We start from the raw sequence: 24,814 nt of genomic DNA on the forward strand, positions 1-24,814 counted from the left end.
ACAAATTCGGTTGAACTTGGGTCAAAGTGCCTGAGTTTGTCAGGACCTGTAATCAACAAGGCGTGCCTACTGCATCAACAACTGGCGGCCCTAGTGATCACTGCATGCAAGACCCAGCATGACACGTTGTCCATGTGCCCTAGCTAGATGCTGTGTCCAGTAAGACCAAAATGTAGAGTCAGCACAAAAGGTTACCGCTATGTCTCTAATATATGTTTAAGCATGACATGATGGCAGATCTGAAACAATTTAGGGCTATATCTTCAGCACATTTGTAAATGCAGAACCATAACTTCAGAGAAAACTCTGAAATCACTAAACACCAAAGCCTTATCATTTCTGGGATACTCTGAAATCATTACTCAACATGTTTCCAGTGAGGTAACAAGGGTGGGTGTTTGTTTATTGATGCCCAGGGATTGTCTCTCTTTATGAAGCCAGGCATTGGATCATTGGACTTAATATGCGCAACCTCAAGCACATTAACCATCTCAGCGGTGCATATCTAAGACAGATATCCACAGGCTCAAGGAAATAATGACGAGAACCTAACTCCAAGGAGTGAAAGACAATCTACAAAGATGCATCAAGTTGACCTCAATCTTCTTTCTAGCAGTCCTTTAGTTACCCAGTATGGACAGGAACCGAAATCAGAATGATTGGGCCAATCTTAACCGTTCCAAGAGTCTGCAAAATCATTTCATCCATTGCAAATGAAAGATTATTTAGGAGGACATTGCCGGATTCCATTACAGAGTCTGCAAAATTACTGTTTCATTCTGTTTTACATAGCATTACAAGGGAGATTAGACTGCAGAAAGTGAAAATGCAAAATGCCAGGGATGCCTCACAGAACTAGCATGAGTCAGAATACTGGAGTACAGTTACCATGAAAACATGAAGCCCATGCTGTATAAGAACTAGGAACTAGCAACTGCTGTCATTCCTTTTCATTCTCAATGGAAGACAAAGTACTTCCAATCATCCTTGCCACAATTCGATTAAGGGAAAGTATCTTGTTAAACTAAAAAGGGGTTTCAAGCAGAGTCCACCAAAAGCTTCAGAAACATTGTGCTTCCCAGTTTGGAATCATAGTTAGGAAGAGAGATTTTGCCCTCAAAAGGCACTTCAGATTACTAGGAGAGACCCCTATGTTTTCTTGCAGTTTCATATCAACATTTCAGGATTTAAACGAATATGATATCATTCACATCCTGACAGCCCTCCCTCCTACCCAAGGATGTGCTTCTGCTAATACAATAGAAACAAGAATTTCTTCCTGTTCTTCAGAAAATGCCTTCACTAAATTACTGCAATATGAAAAGAAAATATAAATTATCAATAAATGATGGTGCCAGGGATGTAGATTGGCATAGAACGTGTGGTGCCATTTAAAATGGATCCTTGTGTATCTCTGTAGGCATTAATTTGCATAAGAGACGAGCAACAAAGGATATTATAACTCATTAATTTGCGCAAGAGACGAGCAACAAGGATATTATAACTTGTCCAGAGAAATTTATAAGAAAACAATGTACCTGTAATGACTCCGAGCCAGAAGCAGACAGTAAGGGCGAACAATCCAAAAGGGACTTCTTCAATTCATTAATAGCAGTACAGTGATTTAACACCCAGTAGCTTGGCACAGACTTAAAATCCTTGCTTCTTCTTCATCTTCCTTTGTCGTCTTCCATCCCCCTCCCTTGAATTTTCATTTTTTCTTCTTCTTCGGGTTGTAAGATGAGCACTAAAAAAAGTTAAATGATGGAAGCAATGGTGGTTGAGGTTAGTATTGTGCTTTTATTGAATGCACCAGAGAAATGAAGGTTGTTAGGTTTGCTTTGCTTTGAGCCTTTTACTAGGTGGTTAGAGCTCTTTATTTCTGTTGAGAAAACTATCAGTACCAGCAAGCCAAATGCTTCAACTCTAACGTCCTCATTCCTCAACCCTTTTTCCAGCAAATACCATGGCTAGGAGGACTCTGTTTTCTTCAATGGGAAACAAATGAAGGAGAAGAACACTCGTGTCCATGCTTGGTGACAAAGCTATTTCTGTTATCATCATGCATTTGAAAGCAGCAGGCCTTCCCAAAAATTTCCAACAACAAAAGAGGAACCCCCGCCATCAAATCCAACATTTCCTTATCAAATCAAATTTATTTTTGCTCTTCTATATAAATATAAAGAAAGCATTATTATCTAAAAGGATATATGACATATTATTATCATCAAAAATTTATTTTAACTTATTTAAAAAGTTATTCATATTTAACATGACTTGTATTGCACTAATATTGACTTGTGAAATTTGTAACTTTGAAGATTTTGATTGTGATTTGAGTCAAAAATCAAACATATCCCTAACAAAAACAAAAACAAAGGAAGCAACAAGTGAGTAATTAATAAGAAAACAAAAGGTAAGCAGAAGTCAAACATATATGAATGCTTTAGGTACGTTGCCACATCTACCCATTTTTAAAGCTTTCACTTACGTACCTTTTATGATTTGTCTTTTATGCTATTACTCCAATATCATGTCGGAGATTCTACTTCATAAAAACCATGTTAGCCATCAAACACCTCTATGGTAATATTCTACATATTGTTCTCTTCTTTCCAAGTACCATCTACCTATTAGAAAGCAAGGATAAAAATATCGGTAATTACGAATATATCGGTACTTCGATTTTACGAATATATCGGATATATCGGAGATATATCGGTGGATATTTTGGAAAAAAATATTGGTACTTAAAATTGTTAAAAACTCATGAAAATGTAAAGAAAACCTCATAATAATATAATTAGAAGTATAATAGACATTTTAAAGTTATTTTATTGAAAATTTTGATATATGTATAACATGATTTATCATATTTGATAATAATATTGTATGCATCGATAAAAATATGAATTTTATAAGTGTACATTTATTATTAAATTACATATAATATTATGATATTTGATTACAATATGTTTAATTTTAAAATATATATTAATATTAAAATATGATCCATTTAATTCAATTGTATTAAACAATATAAAATAAATTATAATATATATATATATATATATATATATATATATATATATATATATATAATTTTTTAATATTTAATTAATTATTAATGATATTAAAAACATTATGAAGAAAATTATATAATTTTTATATTTTTGGTAATTAATTAAAAGAAAATTTTGCTTTTAATTATAAAATAATTATAATTAATTTGCTCTTTAAAATATTCTTTTAACATTTTCTTTATATAAGGACTTTAAGTATATATATGTTTAATGCAATATATATTATAAGGGTGAGTTAGCCCAGATGGCAAGAAGGCTGAATCCCAAACCTTTTGGTTTGGGAAGGTTTGGGGTTCAAATCCCCTCGGAAGCAATTTGTGCCAATATTTCTGCAAGAAGATACCCTTCGACACTACTTTTGGATGTATAATTTTATGTTTAATTAGGAATTGTATTTTCAAAATATTTTTTATTAAAGATAAATATATTTATCATATTTGAAAAAAAATCTATTTTCCAAAACTAGATTTTGATTTCATTACCCTCCAAAAGGAAACACTTTTGGTTTATCAAAAGTTCATCAAAAAGTACTCTTCAATTACGCTTAATTTGTATAAGAGAAAAACATAGTAGAAACGATCTCAATATTAACCAGATCAACCAAACAACAACAACAATAATAATTTAAAAAAAAACACACTAAGGATCAGATCTATAACCACAGTTATCTTGTATCATATTTGAGGAAAAACGTTACCTTCTTAATTCTCCAAAACATGGATAAATTATAGAACTTTCATTTAAAATATTTTAAATTTTATATTTTACCGTCTAATATTACTTTTAACATTTAGAAAACTCTCCTCATCAAGCCATAACCCTCTTTCAAAAGTCTCTTAAACCATGAAAATATTTAAAATTAATAAATTATTTTTCAAATTCATTCTATTTAACTTTTATCTTTTATATAAAGGTTAACAAAATTTAAAAATATATGTGTTTGAAGGCAAATAGTGGGTCATAGCTATAAGTATATCTGAATATTTTTATGTTATACATGCAATTTAAGAATAAATAAGAGAAACTATTTTTAATATATTTAATTTCTAAATCTATTTTCCAAAATCAAACAAGCCATAACTATTCCCCCATCAATGTACCATTAAATCCTCTTCAATGAGTTCACCTTATATCCAGCATGAAACGGTGCGGCTTTTGGTTTTGTTGTTAGGAATGTAATAGTATCAATTTTATCAAAAATTATCTTATAAGGAATAACTCAATGTTTGAATATAATTTTTGTGGGAATAATCTATCCAATATATATATTACGTTATTTTCATTATTTTATTTAAACTCTACCCAAATTGTAACTATTAGAGACATGATGAGTCGAAAATCCAAAATAACTCGATACCTTGTCATTCCTATTTTAAGTAATCCTCTAAATCTTTAAAATAAATTTTTAAAAGTTCATAAACTCCTGACTTTTAAAACAAAATGCTTTCAAACACTTTTATTCCTCTTAAAATCACTCATATCTTTCTACAACTAAATCCAGGATATCTACAACTTCTTTTAGCCATCAAGAATATATGGGGGTTTTTTTTTTTTGGTTATTTATTTATTTTAAAATATGGAGTTCAATTGAAGCGAGGATTGTGTGGATAATATTTTCGATCCAAAAGTGTGTGAACATACTTACAAATCTTACCACAACTCAATTGTGGGCGTGGGGCTAGATTGTGTTGGGCTCCTTGGGCCTGACCCCATGAGCCCGCCCGCTTTGGTTGAGCTCTGTTGTGAGCGGACTGCGTAGGCTGACATGGACCCAAGCGGCTCATGGATCAGCATGGCCCAGGCCGAATTTATATGACAAGACATAAGTATTGTGATTCCTTCGCATAATTTATTAGGAAATTATTTGGATTTATATTTATGTTATATTCGAAATTTTATATCATATTTGTGAAAAATGACCAATGTTTTCAAAATCAAATCAAACAATAAATTAAAAAAATTACTGATGGTTAAACCATAATCAAATCAATAGTTAAATCATAATCGAATCGGTGATGTCATAAATATACAATTTACATATTAAAAAATATCTCAAATTTATAATTATTATATGAAGAAAAGTTATTATAATATTTTTATAAATATTCTAGGTTATGAGATGAAGATGAAATACCATAAATTAGGCATAATAGATAGAAATACAAGAAAGAATGAAAGATCTAATGAATTAAGGGAGGGTATAAATATAAGGGTGACAAGCGAGTGTAGATATAAGGAGTGCATTGACCCATCCCTTGTAACATTCTCCATAATATGGTTGAATGGTATATTTCGTCGAAAAATCTAGAGTGTGATTGATTCAATCAAAGAATTGTATAACCTATTTCTCATACAACTAGATATTTTCAACCAATGATATTCCGGCTAACCCACTCACAATAATTAATAATTTTAGGTCAATTTTACATAATTAGTAGCTATAAGCTCCTTCTATTGATGGATTAATTAATTAATTTTTATATGGTATCTAATTTTTCTTTTTATATTGTCTCGCTTTGTTTTAGGTACGTGCTACACGTCTCATACAAACAGCACAGCATCATTAGGTTAATGTCATAGCCTCATGGGACGTGCATGCACACGTAGCATACCCTACGTAAGGTATGCTGAAATAAATTCATGGTACAAGCTAGTTCCTTAATTAAATGCCCTTTCTTCTTAAAAAAAAAAAAAAAATTGAAATTGTCATTAGAATTCATTTTCATCTCAATATATCTAATTCTCATTGGTTTGACATTCTATAATGTCCTTTTTTAAATTTTAGTTAGAAAAAAGGTGAGTAAAATTAATAAAAGATGAAAAATTATTTAAAATAATAAATGATAAATATATGAAAGATATTTGATGAAATTTTAATTGATATTTAGTTACAACTTTAAGAAAGATGAATGAGATTAACTCATGATTATTACAATTGGAGTTATACCACTCTAACACCTTTTTTTTTTTTTTGTTTATCACTACCTTAATTTCATCACTTAACCGTACAATATTAGTGATGGAGGTGGTAATTGAAGGAAAAACTTCATCACTCTCTTAATTTTATCTCCTATTTTCATATTGAAGGAGACTTTTTTTTTTTTTTTCTACTTTTAAACATGACGTTTTTCAAGGAGAGAAAGACTTTCTTTAACATATTTTTATCACCTTTTGTCACTTTTTTTTAACTTTGTGATCACCCATTGCCATCTTATGGCGAGATGGGTGGTAATTGAAGGAGAGTGATCATGATGACATACATGGTAATCGAGGAAGGGAGAGGCTTCTTTTAGTGGGTTGGGTGTTAAGGGGATGAAAGGATCCTGGGAGAGGCTTTCTTTTGTGGGTATGAGGATCGATACGTGTTAATAGAAGGAAAGAGAGAGAGGGAGGGAGAGAAAGGAGGAATATGTGGTAATAGAAGAAAAGAAAAAGAGTGAGAATGAAAGATATTTAAGATCGGATATGTTTGGTCCTATTGTTAGAAAGTCATTTTTGAAAATTATTTTATAATATTTTAAAAATCAAAAAGTCTATTTAAAAAGGTAAAATGTTTTTAATATTTTTAAATATATTTTAAAAATAATTTTTATATTTAGTATTTTATTTTTAATTAGATATATTAACCGGTTGCTACTCTTGAGCATTTTTGCTCTCATGAACCGGTTGTGAATAGCTAGCTCAATCACAATTCTCATGTACTTCAGCCGCTTGACTAATAACTCTTTTAATGTTTGAAAAACCTTTTTTAAAAAAGATTTGGAATTAATACATGTGAAAAGCATTTGATGTGACAGAGTTTTACTTTTTATGAACTTCATTGTTCAACATGTGTTCTCCGTGCGTGTCTCCTCTTCCATGGAAAGAGAAAGATATCCACTTCATGTACATTGTAGAGTCTGATTTTGTAATTAACACATATGAAAACCATGCTCAGCTAACTCGCCTCTTCCTTCATCCTTATTCATATCTGAGTTTTCCAGGTGCTACAGACCCAACTCCACCCCTTCTTCTCCTATATGAGAAAACTAAGGCTGCCCACTCAACACATGTACGACATTCATTTACCCATTCAGTCCTATGATTTGCAATCTCCAAACTTCTCTCCTTCCTCATCTGATTTTTCCCTAATTCATGGAACCAACATTCAACAAAAGAAGAGACATGCAATGGCTTGGTAGTTTGCTCAGTTGCTTGCACTGAGCCAATGCCAACTGGGACGACCGCTTTGATCATGAGGCCGTTGCCAAAGAGTGATCACGTTAAAACTAGTGAGAGGAGAGTGATTAGCACAGGAAATTTTGGAAGGTTTGGGGGCAGATTCGTGCCCGTTTGAACAAGCTAGAAGCTGAATTAAAACAATTGAAAAAAAATACTTCGATAATTTTCTCTTTTTTGTTACTGAAATTGGTTTTTGAAAATATTAAAAATATTTTAATAAATTTTTCGTTATATATAAGTTAATCATTCCCATGAATAAATTGAGAACAAATTATGTCCATATTTAAGTTCTAGGACACTTTTTTTTTTTTTTTTTTTCATATTTGAATCCTAAAATTAAAAATAAATAAATAAATTGATTGTAAAAACAGTTAGAAACTTGTTTTAAGGTAGGTATCATTTTTTGAAATAATTTCTCCAACTCTTTTCAAAAATCTTATCCAACATACTTTAAAAAATTTTACATTTTATATAAGAACTCATATGTCTTTAAAGTTGAAAAACTATTTCTTATCTTAAAAGAGTAAAAAAAAATGTTTTTGAATAGTGTTGAGAAGGGTATTCAAAGTAAGAAAAATTAATTTGAATTACTGTAAAAGTGTGTTTGATATTAATTTTAGAAAGTATTTTTAATATTTTTTATACTTAAAAAATAAAAAATTTTAAATGTTAAAAGGAATAAAAATATTTTTTTAAATTACTATCAAACGCACTCTAATAATCTGTTTGATAATGATTTTAGAAAACGTTTTTAAAAGTTTTTATCGCTCAAACATTATAAATATTTTTTTAAATGACTGTCAAATACACTCTAAAAGTATATTTAATAATGATTATAGAAAATATTTTTTACACTTTTTACACTTAAAATATTTTATCTTTTAAATGTTAGATGGAGTAAAAACATTTCTTATAATTACTATCGAATAGACTCTAGTATTAATATATATTTGAAATATGACAATAAATCAAAACTATGAACCAAAAGATAATTAAGGGTTTGTTTAACAAATTTTTTAAAAAATAATTCTCAAAAATCAAATTTTAAAGATAGTTCTTAAAAATATTTTTCATTTATCACTAGTATGCGTGTGTGTATTTTTATATAGAGATATTGTACATTTATGAAATAATATAAAAATTCCACATATTAGTTTTTAACTTTTTATATCTTTCACGGAGAAAATAACGAAACCTTTAATAATTAAGAAAGTTACATCATTTGAAGTGTTGGGAGTGAGCCAGGTTAGGTGATCAGTAACATTCAACAATACATCTTTTCAAAGGAACCAAGAAAACATGGGCCGTCAAAATTTCCATAAATTGAAGACAAGACACAAATTAACAAAAACAAATCATTAATACCGAATTTTGGCAAGTTTTTCGCCAGAAATACCAACTTATTATGCAACCCGAATGTCAACACAGCCATATATATGATGATAACTTTTGGATTCAAATGCCAAAAATAAAAGGACGGAGGGTGCTGAGGTCCCTGGTCCCCTCCAATACCTACCCCTTTCATCACAATGGCTCTTTCGTGTCAAAATTGAGTTATGAATACTTAGATTTGAAGGGGGTTAACAAAAACAACAACAACAATTGTAATAACAAAAAAAAAAAATATGTCTGTCTTCAATTATATTAAGTTATTTTTTTTACTTTTTATGATTATTTAAAAAAAAAAATTGTATAAATATGAAGAATAATCAAAGATACAACACTATAAATAAAAGAAAGTTACTCTTAATATATATTTAAAAATATAGGAAATCGTGTTTAAGCACACAAAATATGATGCAAAAATCATTTTTATAAATTATTTTTTAAAGCTATTTTCCAAACGGGTTTTAATCTTCATGTAGATGGATTAAGAATCATTTGAGAGACTAGCAACCAAGAACACCAAATATAATTTGAAGAACCATAATCCACAATCACAATTATGGATTGCTAGTTGCATCAATAATTATATGTAGATTTTTCCCTTGTACTTCAAGGATAAATAAAAGAGGGTACTTCGAACATGAATCATGGAACGTACGTACGTTTTACACGCAATCACCCACATGCATATGCACACACGTGTTATATACAAGCACCGGAAGTTTCTAAACGTGTTTATCATGGGATGGTCGGTACGTAGCATCGCCGCACGTGAAACTCATCCGTTTTTACTTTTTTAGATTCTATGTTTCTGCGAAAGGCCTTAGGACTACTGTTTCTGTCATTGTCTGTGTTTACGTTTTTTCTCCCATATAACACACCAAGCCCATCTCCTGAAAATACCACCACCATTAATCATTCAACTTAATTTTCTCTCGCTTTGTCTCTGCATAGTCATGGCTTGCAACCTCCAAACTTCTTTCCTTCCTGCTCTGAAATTTCCCGCAGAAGCAACCTTGGATAAAAGAAGAGGCAATGCCTTGGTGGTTTGCTCAGTTGCTAGTGCTGCTGACAGCATTATGACTGCAAGCACACCAACTGGGTCGGCCGTGGTCGTGAGGCCAAGGCCACTGTCAAGGAGAGAGGTTGAAACCAGTGAGAGGAAAATGACTGGTACTACGGGAAAATTTGGAAGGTTTGGGGGGAAGTTTGTGCCTGAAACACTGATGACTTGTTTGAGCAAGCTTGAAGCTGAATTCAACCTGGTTTTGCATGATCCTGAATTTCAGGTTTTGATGATGAATAATTTTTTATTATCTCTTTTTGGAAGTAGTAATTAATTAATACATCTATACATAATATTATATAATAACTGAATTGATGAACATGCCCATTAGTGGCCTCATGCTGATAATTTCGGAACTTGTGGTCCAGGAGGAGCTGGCGACGGCGCTAAGGGACTATGTGGGACGCGAGACGCCTCTCTACTTCGCTCAGCGCCTCACGGATCACTACAAGAACGAGAGTGGGTGTGGGCCAGAGATTTACCTAAAGAGGGAGGATCTCAACCATGGTGGAGCACACAAGATCAACAATGCCATTGCACAGGCCATGATCGCCAAACGCATGGGCAGGACGAGTATTGTGGCTGCCACCGGAGCTGGGCAGCACGGCGTTGCAACAGCCGCTGCGTGTGCTAAACTTTCTTTGAAGTGCACCATCGTCATGGGGACCTTGGACATGGAAAGACAAGCATCCAATGTGCTCTTAATGAAGCTCTTAGGTGCTGAGGTATACATATATATACTTTCTGCCCCTTGATATCAGAACTATGCTTAGTTGTTTTGTCTTATCATTTGTGTAGTAAGTTGTTTCTTGTTTATCGGTGATGCTCGTAGGTTAAATCTGTTGATGGGAATTTTAAGAACGCAACCTCAGAAGCGATCCGGGAGTGGGTTGGGAATTTGGAAACAAACTACTTCTTGATAGGCACCGCAGTGGGGCCTCACCCATGTCCAAGCATGGTTCGTGAGTTTCAATCAATAATTGGGAAGGAAACAAGGAGACAGGCAATGGAGAGATGGGGTAGGAAGCCCGATGTGTTGGTTGCTTGTGTGGGGAGTGGCTCCAATGCACTAGGGCTGTTCCATGAATTCATAGCGGATGAAGATGTGAGGATGATTGGAGTTGAGGCAGCTGGGTTTGGGCTGGAGAGTGGGAAACACTCTGCAACTTTGGCTAAAGGAGAGGTGGGTGTGTACCATGGAGCTATGAGCTACTTGTTGCAAGACGAGGAAGGGCAGATAGTTGGGCCACACTCAATTGGAGTTGGGTAAGTAATCGCTTCTAAAGTCAATGGATTATTATTTGTTCATCGTACAACACAGCACACCCCTTGGTAGCTGTTTCAAGCCTTCACGCCTTCACCCTTTGGTTGAAAACCTCTCTACTCCTATGGCTTGCATCATATGCAATTATCCAAAAACTCCCAACTATTCGTACCAAATTTGAACTTAAAAACCCTTTTACGTAAGTAATATGACAAGTGATGTTGACCTGACCTTGACATTGACCTTGCACACAGTAATAAAGTTTTAAAAGTCTCACGCACCCGAAGTTGGTGAAGTCAAATCAAGCACGTCTAGGTACCTTGACCTTTCGCCTAAAATGGCTCACGTTTACGAAGAGGACATCAGATTGGTGTCCACAGTTTTCAGTGGTGCCAAAATCAGACATGTTCAGACAACCTTGACCTCTCGCTTACTAGGACCCTTGTCTAACGTTAATTGCCTAATTTGTTGCACATACAGGATGGAGTACCCAGGGGTGAGCCCAGAGCTGAGCTTTCTCAAAGAAACAGGGCGGGTGGAGTCGTACAGTGTCACTGACCAAGAAGCTGTAGATGGTAAGCAGCTACCAATTGCCATATCTATAATGTTAATTGCTAATTGCGGTCGATCTATGTGTGTAGTAATGTAGTTTCTAAGAATGTCTTTTGTTTCACTGTTGGTTTGCAGCATACCAATTATTGTGCAGATTAGAGGGAATTTTCCCAGCCTTGGAAGCCTCTCATGCTCTGGCATTTCTGGACAAGCTATGCCCGACCCTCCCAGACGGGGGCAAGGTTGTAGTAAATTGTAGTGGGCGCGGAGATAAGGACGCCCCAACTGTTTTCAGGCTCACACAAGGGTCCAGCCCAGGTGACAACAAAAGGCATCCTGTGAGCCCATAAGCCTGTGGCTGTGTCCATTTGCCAAAGATTGAGAGAGTTAGGAGAGATGTAAATGAAATGGTGGAATTGGGACAGGAGCTACTAGAACAAACACCCATCAATCATCATCACCACTAGGGTACACTAGATGTAATTTTAAAGTTCAAGAGGCAGAAAAGATATGCAAAATTTGATTGATCAATTGAAACTGCAACTTAATATGTTTTATTAAGGAAAAGAAATATCCTGTTCAATAAGGGTAATGTACCATTTGGAAAAAAAATCGTAAAATTAAGAGTTACATAACTTCGACCTTAAAAATTTAAAAAGAAAGAAATGAGTGCAACAAGCTTTGGAGGCTACACAACTGGTTTCAATCACAATTTTACTTTTGCTTCCAATTCAACAGCTTGGTGCAAAATGAACTAAGAGGGCATCAGAATCTGCTTTTGGTAAACTACTGGCTCTTTGCATCCACCCTGCAAAGACCTAAAAGAAAAAAGCGGAAAAATTGCAGAGAGCGCCCTCAACTGCTGTAAACTGATTAATAGATTGAACACTTTGGGTTCAGAAATAATTTTCTAGAAGCATATAACATATTCTAAAGGTTCCTTGGAACATAAATATTAGTAGAAATAACACCATAAAAATGCTTTAAGGATCCCACCAGATTGGTTTGACTGCAGAGAGAAGAGAAGAATGCCAGAAAGGAAACGCTGCAAGAGAATTTGTAACCTTTTGCTGCAAGATGATGTGCATGGTACAAGTCCAACTATACATGTACATGATTCTGGCAAAATGCCATGGTGCTGCAAGCTCCAACACTACTGTGAAAATAAGTAAAGAGCATACCACTAACATGGGGAAACTCAAATTTAAGTTACAGAGGACATAGAAGCCGGTCTAATTAAGCTATCTTCGCATCCTTTTTCTCTTACTACCCTCTTCCATATTTCCCTGCAGGTTGTAAGAAAAATGCATATATATTAAAAAGAAAAGCTACTCCACATAACTCAGCTTGCAGTCATAAGCATCACATTTCAGGCAAAAGAACATGGATCCAATCTAATTGATTTTATAATTTACAACTGGAAAGGACTCCAAAAAGATAGCACAGTTTCAAACAACCAAGTGATTCTTAATACATATACAACTTATGCTATGGTATATTTTAGGCAGACGCTAGACACTGCAACGGTTGTGCATAAATATACACAACCCATCCTCAATGTTCTGGAAGTAAACAGTACTCAACGCAATTTGCTCATCCAATGCTAAACAAAGTTAACAAACACCCAATCAGAGTGCCATCATCTTATATGATGCTCTCTCATGAAGAAAATGAAATTCCCTAATCCATCTAATGTTATGTTTGCTCTGATTTAAATTCAGAAGTGCCTTAAAAGACTCAGTTATATTGCAGAAGTATCTTTCAAGATGAGGACAGATGGATAACACAATTTAAGCCTGAATATCGCAGTGATAAGCCAACAGAGAATATTACCATCAAATAAAAGAGTAATGAGATGTAACCAAGAGTCTAGACTTCTAGCACCATCGATTACCCTATAAATGATGCAAGTTAAGGGAGAAGGTTTTTGTGCTATCTAAGGTGATCATGAAACACAGTATGAAAAAATGAAAAAGCAAATAACATTGGAACAAAAGACAAGAAAACCTATAAATTAAATATTGATAAAATTAAATATGGCATTCCTATCAAAAAAAAAAAAAAAAACAAAGTATATATGTTGCAATAGAGAGAAATGCATACCCCTTCATCTTGTCCAAAATCTTCAGGGGAAACCACATTAGACTCAGATCTGCATTTGGCATGCACTATGGGACCTAACTGTGACCTATCCATGCCTGCTGCTGATCCCTCCGGTGCATTCAAGTAGACAGCGCCTTTGTACATCCATTCCTCAGTCTCGTCACTATAAAAATCATCAAAAGGCTCTCCACACAATGCACAAACATTCTGATCCTCATCAGCAGGAACAGCCAGTTCTTCATCATCCTTCTTTTCCGCAATTGTCTCAGTGGGCAAAAACCCAGGAACTGCATCAGTGCCCAATGCCTCTGCACTACTAAGCCACATACTGGCACTCACAAACCATTTGCGAGAAGGCTTCTGTTTGCGGTTTTTAGATATCCGGTTCTTGGTCACATGCCAATCCATATGACTACTGTGCTCTTCTTGGCACTTGAATCGAAGACCACATGTTGTGCACTGTCTTGACATATCACCATATAGAGCACTTATTGCAGACTCATGGCGCACCTTAAGGAGGTCAACATTAAACTCAATTCCAACAGAATCCTAAACATCAAAGAAATGGTTGAATACAATTTTGTATTGCAACAAAAAAACAACTATTCAAAACCTTTTCTAACACAGGAAAATTATTTAATAGATACCTGAACCGTGGGTTGTTTTGCCAATGAGATCAAACCTTGGGCCATGAGAGAACTAATCAGACCCGATAATGCACTTCCAGGTTGTTGGTTAGAGACAATGGGACCTGTATTCTGAGGTATATTTATCATTTGTGATGTGGCAGGAGGAGGACCTGGGGGTAGAGGTGGCAAGGCTCCCCCCTGAAAATGCACAGAGCTGTTTGAGATATTGTGGATTGGAATAGACGAATGGACACCAGGTACTGGATTCAGCAAAATGGTACTTGTAGCAGCAGCATGCCCTTGTGGGGTATATCCAGGGTTCAAGGGAGGTGCCACTGAATATGATGACACAGGAGCTGTGGTAGATGGAACAAAATTTCCATGAGTCTCCTGTGGCAAAAACTGTGGTTGTAAACGAGTGACTTGTGTCTGGTTTTTCCCATTTAAAGGAATTGATCCGGCCTGCCGATTAGCCATTTGAGGCAGCTTACTATCTAACTCAGGTAAAAACAAAGACTTATTTGGATCTTGATTCACAACTGCAGTAGTAGCATTCATCAAATTGAACTGATTCCTAATTTGTTTTGTTTGTGGAAGATTGGACAGTAAAGGAGGGAGGTGAGTTTTGTGCACATTTACTGGAGGCCACATTCCAGTTGATGCAGGTGCAGCAGCTGACTGAACCTCCACATTCATAGAGTTGAGACTTGAAGAACCCATTCTTGATGCAACAGTAGGGAGTCTACGAAGTTGTGCATCAGCATCTGGAATATTACTAATAAGAGGAGAAATTGTCTCGGCAGCTGAAGACGATATTCCACTCCCCAAAAAGGGTGTATTGAAATTCTTTCCTCTTCCTTTGGCATTACGGTTGTGTTGTGAAGACTGAGGTACACGGTGCACCAAATTCCAGGATTCTTGAGGATAGTGAGAACCATGAAATTTTGTTTCATTTCCAAATCCAGGCTTACTTATTGATCCTCGGCCTAACTGCATTGAAAATATTAAACTTTTCAGAACGATAGCTCATAGTTGGGACCTAGAAGATCGTTTTTTTTTCTATGCATAAAACAAATGAATGACATTTTTCTTCCATTGAAAAAAGAGTATAACTTTAGAACATTAACAAAGGGTAATTTATCATAATTTATAAAGATCAATTCTGTGCACCAAAAGAAAGCCATGAGAAAAACTCCCTCAAACATCAACAGAGATGACTATTGGAATGGAAATATGTCCTAAAATTAACCTAGTCAATATCAAAAACTGCAAAGATAGCTTTGCATCTCAGTATTAGAATTTTTTAGAATGATCCAGTTGAAAAACACCAAAGGGCTTTGAAAGGACCATGAAAAGACTTAGAATTGAGGCTGAAGAGCAGAAGAAATCACCCACTTCAATGGAAAGCTCTAGTCAGACTGAAACAGCATAAAAACTATGTTTTAATGGAAAGCTTTAATCAGACTCAAATTGCATAAAAATTATCTTCCTAAAAAGCAGGACAAAGTTGATGAAAATTATGACAACAGAAGACTTCATGCTAAAGTAAATAAATGAATAAAGACCATCTTCGCAAGTAATAATATCATTTTGGACTCCATGCTAACTAATAACAGTGTCACTCGAACAACTAGAATTGCACAGTAAACAAGTTGAGGAACCGTACACTGGTGGTAGGAACTACATCTTCAGCAATAACAGGAGAATCATCCACCATAGAAAGCTGTGCCTGACCAGACCATTTGCTCCTATTGAAATCAGACTCCAGTGGGGCCGCACCAAGTGCCCCAGAGCCAGGTCTTGTCCTAAAGCTTCCAAAAGGTGAAACTGATGATTGCAAGATATTATTACACTGTCTGCGGTTGGCTAAAGTTGGGTTCATATCTTCCCAATCATACTCTTCCTCTTCAGTATTCTGCCATGCTTTCTTAGGCACCTTATTGTCTGTGCCATTCATATCCAGGTGTCCAACCTTTGGAGGCTTATCATTTAAAGTTCTTTGCCCTCTGTCATTTCCATATGCATCAATTAACGCTCTCAGTCCTTGACGCTCACGTCCATTACTAAGGTTGTGCGCAGCAGAAGTTTCAAACCTATCATTGGACCAGTGTTTTCTCTGCCTGTCACTTGTCTCCTCATCCCTGCCCATCGATCTGACAAGTCCATATTCAAATCCACGATGAGATGGAGAAGCTCTTTCAACAACTCTTCTGGGAGAATTATCCATTGAAAACTTCTCAGCTGGAGGAGATGAAGACCCAGCAGTGCCAATTCTTGGAGAGGTCGATTTTGCAACTCTAGCAGTTGAAGAGGGAAGCAGCTTATCAGCGCCAAGAGCAAATGGTGTCCGGCCCACACTTCCAGTTGAGTTCAACCTTTGGGCTCTGGCTTGTGAGGATATAACTTCTGTATGACCAGAATCATACTCATCATATCCAATGGCAGGCTTTTGCCCATAAACCTTTAGAGTTGAGGAAGTTCCTCGTGAATGCTGCATGTTCTGCAAGGGTTACAAATAGATTATGCATTTTCATTGTTGATAAGGGTTCAAAACAATGTCATTCATTGAAAAATAACATATAAATCTTCTAGGAGTGTTACATCATTTTTTAGGAGGAAAACTACAGTAGCAAGAGTTACATAGCAAACAACAATACTCTCCCTCCCCCTCCCTTGGCCACCATAACCCAATAAAGGGAAAAAGACAGAAAAACAAATCTAGAGAACAAAAGAATGCACAAAAAACAATAAATATATAGGGTTTGTAAATATAGAAGTGCCAGAAGATATGAAATATAGGGGAACCCCTAAGAATTCAATTAATTATCAGAATTTGGGGTTTGTAAATATTATTCATGGATTAACAGATTGAAGACAAGCTTGAAATAGCACATATTAAATGCTGGAGAAGCTCTGAACCATCCTTTTTGGCTTGCTGAAGCAACTTCTCCATCCTTTCTCCTTGAAGGACTCTCATGAGTATAGCATTGTCATTGGCATCTCTTTCATGCAAATGCAAGCACACATCTCATTGCCACTGAAAACACTCAGACATTAGTCCTGAAATTGCACGTCAAACCCAATCCATCCTCATACAATGCAAGTGTTTGATGGGCAAACAATTAGAAAAAAGAGTCACAGATCTCTAGCATAAAGCCCAACTGATCAACCATAGTGGTGCATTTGGTAGGCATATGAAGGATCAGACAGTACCGGCCCCGTAAGAGTTGAACCCCAGGCTCAACCTTATGGAATGACCCTTGGATTGTGATTAAAAAAATGTAACATGGTAAGGAAATTAGATATTTTTCCACAAGTGCAAACACTGAACTAATATGATGGTACTCCAGTGTGCTATGAGAATTATTTGTTGCATTTGTCACTGAAGTTATTTAAGTTCTTAAACTAGATTGATTAGAGCATCATGGAGCAATTTAAGGAAATTATGCTCATTATAAAAGTAATGGAATAGCTTAAATGTATCACAATTTTTTTTTGATAAGTAGCTCAAATGTATCACAATATGGAAGCACAACATGTGGATTTGCCAAATTTTAGATGTAGCCAATAACTTGGGTTGCTTTTTTTCTTGATCCTCACATTTAGCTAATCATGTGCCAAACCAGAAAGCAAAACAAGGAAGCGAGCAGAGGGTTTCTTTAACAGAAGATTTTTACCCTCTTGAATCATGCATTATTTCTCTATCTTGTACATGTTCTTGTTTTATCCTGGAACTGCATAGTCATCTTTATTGCATTTTTTGATAAGAGAGTGTATTAATAGGTGCTAAAAGCACACAAGAGTACACAGCACATATTGGAACTGTATAGTCATCTTGCTGTTCTTGTTACATAGTTTTCCCTCCTTTTAACCATCCATTGTATGTTTGAAGGATTCCCCATCCTTCAATTGCATTAATCAATGAATTATTTGTTTCTCATCACAACATATATACATAGGAACACAGGATACCAAACTGGATATGGAGAATTATTATTTAATGCCAAAACCAGATTTATGCAGAGGATGTATTTTCCAAACAATATGTTATTCATTATTTTGTATAGGCAGGTTATTGCAACATCAAATATAAGCCTTCTTAAAGTTGGGAAGTTGAGATAGCCAGCTAAAGCTCCTTATTGCTATGGGTTGGTTGGATTGGAAATTTATTCAACAGAATTCCTACCACCGATGCTCAAAAGGGTAACAGGGTTTCTATAAACCTTCACAACCATTTCAGTAAGGAGTAGTATTCCTATAACTATATTATAAACATCAACTTATACTTCAGCTCTTTAGCAACACAAATTTGACTAACCATTTCATTACCTGTCTCTTCTTTTTTATTTTTTCCTTCATTGCCTCCCAAAACAGAGAGGGTCACAAACATATATCCAATTCAATAGAAACCGTAATCAAAATCTTAAACAAAGAATCATACTAGGCTTTACGAGAGTGTGGACTGAATGAGAGTGATCCTACCATCTAAAGTTTATTAACTCTCTGTTCATAAAGCAGCTTATACATATTGACCTTTCCTACCGCCAGTTAAGTAAACTTTACGGCAGAGAGAGTAACCCACCAATGGAGGAGACCAAAAGTACATTAGAAGCCACTCAATGGCACCAAATCAATTGGCACCCACCAAACCTAGCACATCTGGTAAACACATGCTTCAATGTTTTGTTTTGTTTTGTTTTTGCCAAAATTGATTTTAAGGCCAACAAAATGTGCAAAATATTAGTAATTTGAGGTTCCTATGCTTATTAGGAAAAATTGGCTACATTATCAAATTACAAGCATGGATTGCATGCAGAACTGGATGGGGGGAAAAGAAGGAAGGAGGTTTCAGCTCCGGTCAATTAGTTGTTGGTTTAATGTTGAACCATGTGGAACTGTTGAACCTGCTAATTTGAAGTTCCTACATGGGGCTCGTTGCCAGTGGGAAACATGGAGACTGTGCATTGTGTACACACCAAGGCAGCTACTTCAAGTTGACATGGAGAGAGAATTGTAACAAAGGTAAAGCAAGACATGCATGAAGTTCAAAACTGGTCATTAGCCAAGAAAAGAATCTCATATCATGATTTTTGAGCCTTGAATCACTCTGCTGACCATGTGGTCCCTTCAATCATGCACAGACACATCATTTCTTTTTCAATTTGATCAATAGTATGATTCATTATAGTTTTTCATTTTGAAACTCCAAACATAAAATTCCACTATTGTAGGTTTTATTACCAAGAGATATTATTTTTGCTCAAATTTACAATTGTTCACCGAATCAAATGAACCCTCACCATCACAATCCATGCAATTTTCAAAAATAAAGACAAGTCAATATATTCCAAATAACATCTTTCTTGGGTACAAAATCTACTGATACTGGTCCAAGTCACCACCAACACAGCATGTGCATCGGTGTAAAGATGTTCCACTAGAAGATCTATACACCTTATGGATAACGAGATTACCATAGGTGAACTAGAGTGAGCTGTGTTTACTCTTTTGTGCATTCTAGCAAAACAGGAGATAAGAGAGATTTATTGAAAAGCTTACACTATCAACGGGTGAATGTTCAAACTGATGTCTTGCTTCCAAGTACTTTGGATTGACATGTATACTATGAGTTGGCCGAGGAGATTCAGAGGCTCTCAACGAAGCCATGCCTGATGATTGGTTGTTTAGTGTGGGTGAAAATTGCAGTTGAGCTTCAATCTTACGTAGGACAGATGGGGGGAACACCGCAGACCAAGTGCCAAACAGATGTCGCATGGCAGTATAAAGGTTAGGGTGAACTTGCCTGTATGCCTCACAGAAAACCTTGGGAGAAAGAAAAATTAAAGCAATATCAGAATCATATGATTTGAAAATCAAATGTGTTCAAATGTCCTTCAAAACAAAAGACACACCATACATTAAAATCCACTCACCTCAGGTAGACGGGAGGAGAAGTGCTTTATATAGTCCCGACCAATGTTCTTGACAATACTATCCAACAGATATAAAGAAGGTAGTTTTTGCTCAACTGAGACCTGCAAAGATGAACATCAAAGCATGAAGGCCCATACATGGACATCAAACAAACACACTAGGTTCCTTCCTTAAAAAAATTGCAATCATCATTGTCCATAGCATAGCATTTGCAGCCTTGGCATGAAATCATCATGGCATTCATACAGTATGAATTTAAGCATGCAACTTTAGAGCATGATGTTCCAAATTCACATAATGCATTGCTTTTTCTTTTTTTTTTTTCACATAATGCATTGCTTCAATCACTGCAGTGGAACCAAGGGTAGATTAAGATATCACCAACATCGATAAATTATGGATCTTCAGGATACTATCTATGCAAACCTTTAGGCCTCAAATTACAAGAAGCCTATACTGAGGTATGCATTTGGAAAACACCTCATGCCTAACTTCAGAGACATTTGTCTCTAATTAACAAAATTATAGGTTCTTTCATTTGGTAAAGACTTTTTGCACATTAGAAATTGCAGAAATGGATGTTCAGACAGATTCAATATCACTGGCCTACAATGTAGTTTTCCTATATTTCTCTGCAACTATTTGATCAAATATATCTGTGATATGAATATTATGCATGAATTCAAATTCTTTCTTTAGTTTCATCTCTGTAATTCCTGGAAATTCACACTAATCTGTAGCTAGTCGAAAATTTCATTACAAGTAAATGGAATTTAAACATGCCAATGAAATCACTAAACCACTTTTTTTTTTTTTTTGGATAAGCAAGAAATCTTATAGATAAAGAACAAAAAGCCATACACTAAGGTACACAAGACGTATACAATGGGTACCACCAAACCACATATAACCAATTGTTCCTCAAAGAATAACTCAATTTAGAAAGGGAAAACAATAACCGTGTAATAGACAAAGGCAATGAATTAGAAAGAACAGAACAAGGAGAGGATTAAAGCAAACTACATTGCTGCAAATACATTGAAACAAAAGAAAATAGTAGTATTTTCGAACAGCCAAAGAGAATAAAAATGGAATTAAAAGTGCCTGGGGCATAACCCAAGTAAAAAGAATAGTAATCTTCAAACTCAATGCATTTAGAACATTCCTTGCCAACAAATAACAAGAATTCTAATTGTAATAACTTAATTACCTAAGAGGAAAACTTAAACAAAATAGAAAACCTAAAAAAGGAATCCATCCATCAATAACAGACCAATCAAAATTCAATACAAACTAGAATGTATCACTCTCTCTACCATTATTTCTTCCACTAGTTACTGCTATTATCTCAACAAATGCTACAGATATGATTTCTCAGGCATTCACTGGTCAAAAATAAATAAATAAATTAGAAAACAGATTCCTTCTGTAACTAATGAACCTAGTCAAGTCATTACAAGAAGTCCACAGGAACAAATCCATTTATAATTTGTCATAAGCATCAGTATCCTAGCAAACGCTTCACCATGACCTCACCAGCTTAATGCGCTAAGGGAAATTCATTAAGCAAATCCATCTTGTAACCTGTGGAACTAGACAACTTCTTATGAAGAATTTCATTAACATCCAAAAAGAATTGTTCTTTATTACTACGGCACACCAACTAAAATATCCATCCATTCAATTTATCGCAGGATTCTCCGACAATGGTCTTGCTAAATAGGTTCAAACTAAAACGGGTAAACCTGAACAAATTCTAATCCAAAAAAATTATGAACCAGTAGAATTTTACTAGAACCATCGTTAGCTTGTTTGTTAGGCGATTGATGATAATTACAAAGAAGAAGGACATTGAAAGATGCTCGGAGTGCGCAATAAAAAATCTCACTTTTGTTAAAACTAACCCAATACACAAATACAGAACCCCTGAAATTCACACAAATACAAAAATTCCAACAAAGCATCCACCTATATCCAAACAGACCTCGACAATTCGAGCACAAATTGCATCGGCAATACCATCAGCGTGCTCCTTGTGATCTCCGGCAATAATCGTGAGATCGGTAATGATGGGTTTCGAATTGAAGATGAGTTCCGATAGCACAATCTCGTAAAGCCGCACAATTTCCTCAGTAGTCGGCGGCGGGACGTCGTCTCCAGACAAAACCCTAAGTTCGTCCTCCCGCTGCTTTAGCAGAGCCTTGAATCGGTCGACGATCGGGACCAGTGGCTTTTGGGAGATTTCATTGGACATTGGCTTCGCGGTGGCGGTAGCGCTGCCTCCGGGACCGCGCTCCGGGGCAAACCCCAGCGTTCTAGGGTTTTCCCTTGCCGATACTACGAACCTGTCTCCGTCCATGGCGGCTTAGGTTTCCGAGCGGCAACAGGTTAGGGTTTCTGCCGAACATCTAAGGTCAACATCGTAAGTTCCGTTACTGACCATCAACGAAGCTCAGAGAGTGTGTGCGCGAGCGTTTTAGAGAGAGAACCTAGAGAGAGAAAGCGAAGAGAGAGAGAGAGAGAGAAAGGGATGCAGAGAGAGTATCCCCTGGCGCTATAAAACGGCATACCCTCGAGAAAAAGTTACCAAATTCAGAGATGATTCCCGGGATTTGCGCAATCTAACGGTTCAAAATCAAAAGATCACAATCACGTGGGACCGACAAAATATTCAAATACTTGATATATGACGCGTCCTGATTTAGCAGGCTTAGACCCATTTTTTGAATCTGAGTAATCATACACAATCCATCATCTAGTGACCTGGGACGATCGGACGGCTGGAGACCATCCCATCAGTCTAATAATCGGACGGATGATATAGTCTAATCACAAAACCTATGGTCCACAGAATCTGTATAAAGACCCCGATTTATGACTCCATATCGATTCTTTTCGCGCTTAAACCTAACCCTAATTTGAAATCTCTTCTTCCCTAAGGAATCGAATAAGGAAGTTCAATTCAGGTTAGGGTTTTGATTTTTCTTTCGATTTTTTTTGCCTGTCCTTGTTGTTGTGAATTTTGTTTCTAGGGCAGAAGACATGAAGATTAGGGTTTTGCGTTTGAGTTGGACACTATGTTCCATATTTTTTTGGAAAATTGACTGTTTTGAAAACAGAAACGGTTTTTTGAATGAAATTCAACATAGTCTGGGAACAGGACAATTCTAGGGCTTTTTTTATGATACCAAAAGGTGATGAGTCATGGGAGTCATATGATGTGCAACATAACATTACCGTGGAATTCATATTCCCTTTGTTACTCACATCTTTGTTATGTTTGTTTTGTTTCTATTCCCTTTTCTGGGATTTCTTTTCTTGTCTACATGCGAAGCGAAAACAAAAGAGTTTATGGATGTCCTTTCTTGGCCTTTTACTCATTACTTCTAAGAAAATATTTGTTGGGATTTTGATGGTGCTTATCATGAGTTTAGGTTCCAATTAGGGCTAATAGAATGGTATGTAATTGTGTATCTTGGATCACACTGGATGACTGCAAGACTCTTCAATCCTTCAACTGAGATTGACAGGATTGATGTTTAATCTACTCACATGTGATGACTGTTAAATTTTGACATGATTTCGGTTCTGATCAATTCCTTGATAAAAGCCCTAACTTTTAGTCACTCTGAAAATCTTAGGATGGCCAAATGTAAAGTTTTTCTATGAAACCATTTTCATAGGTCTACTGGAATGTGAAAGTGCTTTGTGTCTTTGAAGGGAACATTTAGATGGATGCACGTTCTTCTGTGATCTTTTCCACATACCTCCATTTCCAATGGACCCAATCTTCCTTTTGTAGAAAGGGTACTTGTTGTTCTTCATGACTTCTCAAGTATAAAAAAAAAAATTCCATCTTTCATGTGTGATGGACGGAAGCTCGAGACTTTAATCTCATCCTTTACAATTCTGAAGACCCGCTTGTTTTGTCCCATTGCTTAGTTACTTGTGAATCACTAATCATGTTAGGACTGTGCATGCTTAATATTCTCAAAGTTCCTTGTTTCATTTTTCTTCCAAGGCTCAAGGTCTTGACTCTTAGCTGCTTAAATTTCACTTATCCCAGGAGTGGTTTTCCACTTGACCAGAGCTTGAGGAGTTGACCCTAGATAAATGCGAGTGGGGGTACCTGAAGGCTGTTACTATCTGTAATCCTGGACTGCAGAGCTTGACAATAAATTAGGATTCACTCTGTCAAAGTGATTCAATTGTCTGTCAAGTCATTATTTTTGGGATGAGTCTCAAGTCCTTTAGTTACACAGGTGAACTAGTAAATAACTATTGTTTATACAACACATCCGTCGCCCTTTGCTGGGAAAGAAGACCAGCAGAAGTTGCTTATTATGCAAATAAGCTTCTTAGAGCTGTCTTTAATGTAAAAGACCCTGATCATATAGCCTCTGACACTGTTGAGACATGTTTGCTTCTTCCTTGTATCCATGCACAATTTCTAATTAAAAAGTGCTTGCATGAATTTGTCCTGTTCTTCTGAAGTTTTTTTGAAGTGCTCTAGCTGTGAACTTCATTCTTTTGGTTGTCCTGATCGTACATTATTAAGTATGTGTAGAACTCTTTG

General features: G+C 35.7%; 2 protein-coding genes across 3 annotated transcripts; one reads left to right on the forward strand and one right to left on the reverse strand.

The window, feature by feature from the left end:
• The first annotated feature begins 9,576 nt into the window (after nt 1-9,576).
• On the forward strand, nt 9,577-12,158 carry LOC100250414 (tryptophan synthase beta chain 1). The gene is made up of 5 exons (XM_002264793.4): nt 9,577-9,979; nt 10,125-10,481; nt 10,589-11,022; nt 11,501-11,595; nt 11,708-12,158. The coding sequence occupies exons 1-5, from the start codon at nt 9,647-9,649 to the stop codon at nt 11,920-11,922; spliced, it is 1,434 nt and encodes a 477-aa protein (XP_002264829.1). The 5' UTR covers nt 9,577-9,646; the 3' UTR covers nt 11,923-12,158.
• A 274-nt stretch (nt 12,159-12,432) lies between these two features.
• On the reverse strand, nt 12,433-23,086 carry LOC100255600 (polyadenylation and cleavage factor homolog 4). 2 transcript variants are annotated; one of them, XM_019222670.2, is made up of 7 exons: nt 22,223-23,086; nt 20,238-20,339; nt 19,864-20,127; nt 15,971-16,804; nt 14,323-15,294; nt 13,676-14,185; nt 12,433-12,858 (listed from the first exon to the last, which is right to left on the reverse strand). In XM_019222670.2, the coding sequence occupies exons 1-7, from the start codon at nt 22,595-22,597 to the stop codon at nt 12,814-12,816; spliced, it is 3,102 nt and encodes a 1,033-aa protein (XP_019078215.1). In that variant the 5' UTR covers nt 22,598-23,086; the 3' UTR covers nt 12,433-12,813. The 2 variants fall into 2 exon arrangements, with proteins under 2 accessions (XP_019078215.1, XP_010655357.1); XM_010657055.3 differs by having other exon boundaries at nt 13,676-14,224; nt 22,223-23,048.
• Nucleotides 23,087-24,814: the final 1,728 nt, after the last annotated feature.

The sequence above is a fragment of the Vitis vinifera genome, chromosome 10 (genome assembly GCF_030704535.1).
Source record: "Vitis vinifera cultivar Pinot Noir 40024 chromosome 10, ASM3070453v1".
NCBI classification, from domain to species: domain Eukaryota; kingdom Viridiplantae; phylum Streptophyta; class Magnoliopsida; order Vitales; family Vitaceae; genus Vitis; species Vitis vinifera.